This window comes from Lepidothrix coronata, unplaced genomic scaffold (assembly GCF_001604755.1).
Source record: "Lepidothrix coronata isolate B3197 unplaced genomic scaffold, Lepidothrix_coronata-1.0 Scaffold13, whole genome shotgun sequence".
Classification (NCBI taxonomy): domain Eukaryota; kingdom Metazoa; phylum Chordata; class Aves; order Passeriformes; family Pipridae; genus Lepidothrix; species Lepidothrix coronata.
The window spans coordinates 5,704,214-5,710,213 of record NW_016690193.1 but is presented as its reverse complement, the minus strand read 5'-3'; the positions used below and the strand labels follow the sequence as shown (position 1 = coordinate 5,710,213).

Below are 6,000 nucleotides of genomic sequence, written 5' to 3'. Positions count from 1 at the left end.
TTCTATAGCTGTACATTGATTCAATGTACATTTATTTTAATTTAATAATAGTTTTTTTCCTGCCACATTATCACAGTCAGGTGAGATCCTATATTGCCTATACAGTTTTGTATTTGCACCGCATTCTTGAAATCAGTCAACAGGCAGAATTTTACAACTAGAGGGTGCTGGAGGACCATAATGTAAGATGGCATGCAAAACTTTCAATGACCTTTAGTGGAAAGAAGAAAAATAAAATAAATCAATTATTACTGCTCAGTAGGACAAGCTAATATGTTCCAAGGTAATACAAATACTGCAATATTATCTAGTGTAAGTAAAAAGAAAATTAATTCTTTATCGCTGATATTGGTTCATTTTAAATTTAGTTTCAAATTTACTGTTAAACTTTGCTTCTGGCCTTAGTTTTTGTGCTATAAGGAACAAAAAACCTTTATCTGAACAATATGCATTCCTTTTTCTTCCCTTTGTGTGAGTTGGAAAGCAATTACAGTGTATTATTGATTAAATGTTTTATGATAAAACACAAAAGCCATCAAGTAAGCAGGAAACCAAGAAGGAACAAAGATTAATTTAACAATAAAATGTATAATTGAGATTTTACAGATAGAATGTGGACACTAATTACAGATAAATCATTTAATAAGAGTTCCAACAAGAAAATTATCTTCCAAAATTCATATAATTTCCAACACAGGGTAATTATTTTCTTGCCTTCCAGTACTGTAAGAAAAAATACAAGTATGAGAATAAATAATGTCTATAAATATAGCACTCTGTACGTATAAAAGTTCCCTCTCCCTTCCTTCCTCTCCTATACTTTTCCTTATTGCTTCTTAGGAGTCTTTGACAATTCTGCAATTACCTTCAACCAAAAGAATTATTAAAATTTTGAAGCAGACCTTTAAGATATCCCTTCCCTCAGCCCTGGTTCAAGACAGCTCAGTAACAGCTGGGATTTTTCCTCCATTTCCTTGGATCAGAAAGAAATCCAAAGGACAAACTGTGGCCACCTGGTAGAGTGGCTCCCTGAAACCCTCATGAGAAAGTGACAGGGAGCTGGTGAAAAACACGTGACCATTCTCTGAGGAGCAGATCTCTTCAACCCAAACATGATAAGTTGCAACCAGCCTGTGGATCACAAAGCAGCAGTGGTTAGAAGAGGCCCTGGGAACATGCAGGGCTGCCAGATGTCCAAGCGGAGCCAGTGTGGCATGCCATTGCTCTTCTTATATTCCCACTTTGGACCTTTTGGTTGTGCAGGCTTTGCTGCATGTGGACAACATTCTCATGGTGGAAAACACCCAAGTGATGCAACAGCCCGATTGTGGTGGCCTGCATTGGCTCAGTACATCCTGGGCATGCCAGAAATGTAGCATAAGTGGGATTGTTTCTGTTTCCACACTGTGGAAGGTCTCATGTATTTAAATTAGTCCCTTCTGAGCCCAAGAGGCGCCAGTAACTCATGTTTCCTCTTATGAATTGCAAAGTTAGTGAGAACTGCCTTATTTTCATATTGCAACTAGTAACATGTACACATGTTGTAACTAGCTGTGGTGCCCCAGCTTTACAAGCAGAGACATATTTCTCTGTGTACACTCTCATGGGCCGAGGCCAAGTCCCTGTGTTCTGAGAGAACACACGCTACTCAGATGCCTACATACATGCAGCTTCCTTTAGGCTGCATTTCATCGCATGACTTGCCCTTACAACGGATGTACCCTGGCATCCACAGGAGGCTCATGATATATTTAAGAGTCCTAGCCCCTTAGACCTTTGGACATGCTTTCACTCCTACGTGTTAGCTAGCACACAAACGAAAAAGGTATAATATATGGTGAAAATAGGATTTCATTCTTGACAACTGGTTTGTTTAAAATGAAAGCTTTCAAGGGGATAAACAAAACAAGTCAAGTAAGATGTGTCCAATGCAACAACAAAAAAAAAAAGTGACTTACACACTTGCCAGATGCTATAGAAGGACAAAATAATGTAAATGTAATGTAAAAATGTATAACAAACCTCATGCTGAACTGCATCTTGTGATTCCTCCCTAAAACTCCTGATACCTTTAGTCTAGAAAGTGGCTTGTTTGTTTTTGAGATATTGTATCTAGTTTGTGCCTAAAGAAACAGCAGTCAATATTTGGCCCAATGTTTTATTGTCAGCATATTCTCACGCACTTAAGTGTGCCTGCTTCATGGACACAATTGTTGGGGTTTTTTTCCTAAATGAGCTGATTTTACAAAATTAGTAGTTCTCTGATCTTTATTTTTCCACATAGACAAGATCTGCTTATTTGATGCTGCCTTTACTTACAAAGTCTAAATAATATGAATTACATCTTAGCTTTTTCTTCAACAGTGCCATCTAAAATTATACAAGAACAAGATGTTTGGTGGGTGGTTTTTTCCCTCTGGAAGTCAGCAGAAAAGCTGTTAAATACTACATATACTAGAATACTGATTTTAATAATACTCAACGTGCACATCAGTTTCATTGTCAGAAACACTTTAAATTTCTGTATGTTACTAATAAGTGAAGAGCGTTATTCAGCTTTATAACGTAGTATGCATTGTCCTTCATATATATTCCTAAAGCAGGATGTGTGCTGTACATTTATATACAACGTTGGTCAGAGCACAGACATTGCAGTGTCATGCTTTCATTCAAATTTCAGATGCCATATGTTCAGTACAATCGCACGGCATCAAGATGCAACATATTGCTTTGCAAATGCAAATAATTTCACACAGTGGCCTTCATGACTGGGAAGGGATAATGAAATGGGTTATATTTTATACATATGAAAAAAATAAATAAAAGATTTATCATAAATATATGGACCAGTATATGACGTTGAAGAACAAGAAGCAAAAAGGGAACAGTGCTCTTGCATAAAGATCAATTCTCTTTGCTGCTGATGGAATGACAGGCTTGGGAGGAGGAGGCTTCTTGTTGTTCTTGGCTTGAGATTTCCCGAGCCCATTGTTGACTTCAATGGGCTTCCCATAACAGTCATAATTTGATAATTCAAAATCTCTTGGCAAGCTTCCAACGATGCTGAAATCATTGGATCTCAGATCAGATTTCGAAGTGCAAACTTTTTTGCATCTGGTCTCACCAACCTATGGAATAAAGAGTGAGTGGAATCACGATGTACTCACCACATCCCATTAACAAACTTAATGCAGCTGTTAGAGAACACTGCAAACAAACATACAGGAAATTACTTGTTGATAGGGATACATTACATCAGCCTAATTTGCGGAATGGTTACGTTATAAAGTACTTAAGGATGATCAGTCAATCATATAAACTAATCCAAACATTCATAATTGTGTGATTTTTCATGCACAAGATGCCTCATGCTGTGCAATCTGCTATAGTTAGACTCCTTCATTTTAGGATGATAGAAGGGGAGGGAATATTTCTGTGGGGAGTATTTTTGGATATTATTTCTGTGCTGATGAACCTGCAGGACAGATACTATTCAATACTTGCATTTTTCTGAGGTCTGGAAGCCACAGTCAGAATTAACCCTAAAATTCAATGTTTGCAATTAAATGCAGTCTTTTCTGGTTCTAAATAGTTGCCAGCTAAAGATCCTATACCTCATCCTAAGGTGACTGCCTTGCATAGCGTGAAGGCACTTTCTTTGTGCCTGCAGTACTTGGTGCCTCTTTAAAGACAAGTAACACAAATCTGACACCGTTCTCAGCACTTGCCATCCATATACTGTGTTTAACCAGGAAATCTAAATCCAAATACAGAATACCCATGTTTCCTGTAGCTCCATCAGTACTCTTGGGGGTGAAGTACTACTGTGCTATGGGGTAATCATTGTCTGTTACAGACCAGACAACAGTTCTGGCATAGATAATGAACATTCAGAAAAAAAATTTATTTGATGCCTTACAAACTCATGTGGCTTTTTTTGTGGGGAAAAAAAAGATTCCTATATTTCCTTCCTTAGATTTTATAAAGCTTTTATCTCAGGTTCAACACATCTCTAGGAGGACCAACCTCACACTGCTCAGGGAGCTTGAAGTGATTTAAAGACTACTTGCAAGACACTGTGTTTTGTGACTTGGGTAAACCTCTCCCAAAATTTCATTTCAATTGGACTACTCAGTAAAGTAGGGAAAAAAAGGGAAAAGAATACAGACTATGAATTTGTTCACATATATAACCCGACAGTTAGTCAAAAAAATGCTGGATCACAAATCAGGCTATACACATGGGCAACTGACATAAACACAAGTTTAACTAAGGCTTCCTAGAGCCACTGGTCCACTAAAAGTTGGTTCTTCCAAAATCTGCCTGTCCCTTCTTTCCATTAGTCTGTCTCTCCACAGTGCCTTCAGGTATTTTACGCTCAGCTGTCTCCACCTTTGGTTTTCTGCAGTCTTTGGCTGATAGTTTGGGATATTTACATAATTATATTTTTGTAAAATAATAATAGTGAAATACAGTACCAGACTTATGGATGAATGAAAAACATTCTGAAGAATATAATCAGCTTCTCTATGACAACTGACAAAGTATTCTGCATGGAAAGAACTAAGGCAGAGAGGAAGAGACCTAAACTCTGACTAGGGTTTTTTTACTCTCATTATTGACAATGCTGATGCAAGGTGGAAGAGAAGCATGGCACTGTTCCCTCTAGAAACAGTGGACACACCTCCCCAGATTTGCCAGAGTTATATTTTTCAGGAAAACAGTAAATTTTGAAACTGATACACTAAAACTGAGGCTCAAGTTTGTCCTGATCACAGCCAGGACAGGGTTAATTTTTTGCAGTATGTGGGAGGGCGCATAGCTAGGGTACAGATATTATTCTATACCACCTCACATCATTACTGGGGGTGGGATAAAGGGAAGAAAAGGTTCCTTCTGGTCGACAAAACATGGCAGAGAGTTTTCATAGGAAGTTTTCTATGTGAATAATTTCTTTTCTTATACCTTTTGTTATTAATGTTGTTGCTGTTTCTTATCTCATTGCTGTATCCAGTAAATTGTTCTTATCTCAACGCATGATCTTTGCCCTTTGTGCCTCCAATTGGAGGGGGGAGGGGAGTGGTGCAGGGTTTTAGTGGGACTACTAAATTGAAGAACACCATTCCTAAACCTCAGCAAGGTTACACACAAAATTAAGATTCCAGGTCACAGAAAAGAAAAACAAGATAGGTATTCCCTGATGGTAAGGCAAAACTATACATACAAATTTCCTGCAACTGTTTCCCAGTCATCAAAGAGCTGACAGCCTAGGACAGTGTTCATTATTGAAGTAGCAGGGGCAAACTGTCTATTAAGGTGGTCACTAACACACAGATAAACATGATTATGTGGCCCTGCGTGACATGATGCTGTTAGTCACTGATCCAGGATGTTCCTTCCAATGAGATCATAACCCAGGATATAGGTAATAAAGATGTAAAGCAGACCCTTGTGCAATGAAAAGGGAACTTGCGAGATTGCGGTGCATGTTAACTGAAGAGTCACAGGAATATTGCATTTTTTCCATGGTCAAAACTAATAAGATTTAGTAAGGCCACTACAAGAAATAGAATCATGTATGAAATTATAAGCCTCCTTTTGGATTTGCAAACTTGTAATGCATTCCTCATACTACCAGCAATAAATTGTAAAATTCAGTGACGCTAATTGTAGCCTAAGTGCTCTCATTTACAACACAGAATATTCCTGTTCCAACTGCAGTATCTAGAGAGTGCTCCCCTAAAGGCTGTTACAAGTCAGTTCTCATTCACTTGCAGGCCTGAGAGAATGGATTCTAGGTCACCTCTGCCTTATAAGCAGAGAAGTGTTCACAGCATGTTCACACAGAACTCTGCTTAGTTCAGTGTCAGCTGGAGTACTGATTTATCAGGGTGACACAATTTTCCTTGTAAGAGCAGCCTGGCCCAAATTTTTCTTTAATAAGTATATATTATTTTTGAAAATAATTTAATTCATTTCCCTGGGTTTACAAATCTGTCA

The 6,000-nt window shown here is 38.0% G+C and overlaps 1 protein-coding gene across 4 annotated transcripts in view; it reads right to left on the bottom strand.

Moving 5' to 3' along the window:
* Positions 1-568: 568 nt before the first annotated feature.
* Positions 569-6,000, bottom strand: part of GLRB (glycine receptor beta) — a 50,771-nt gene continuing 45,339 nt past the window's right edge. For all 4 annotated transcript variants that reach the window (XM_017805917.1, XM_017805920.1, XM_017805918.1 and 1 more), the window contains one exon: positions 569-3,128. In XM_017805917.1, coding sequence (XP_017661406.1) covers positions 2,832-3,128 — 297 coding nt within the window. In that variant the 3' untranslated portion in view covers positions 569-2,831. The remainder of the gene's footprint in view (positions 3,129-6,000) is intronic.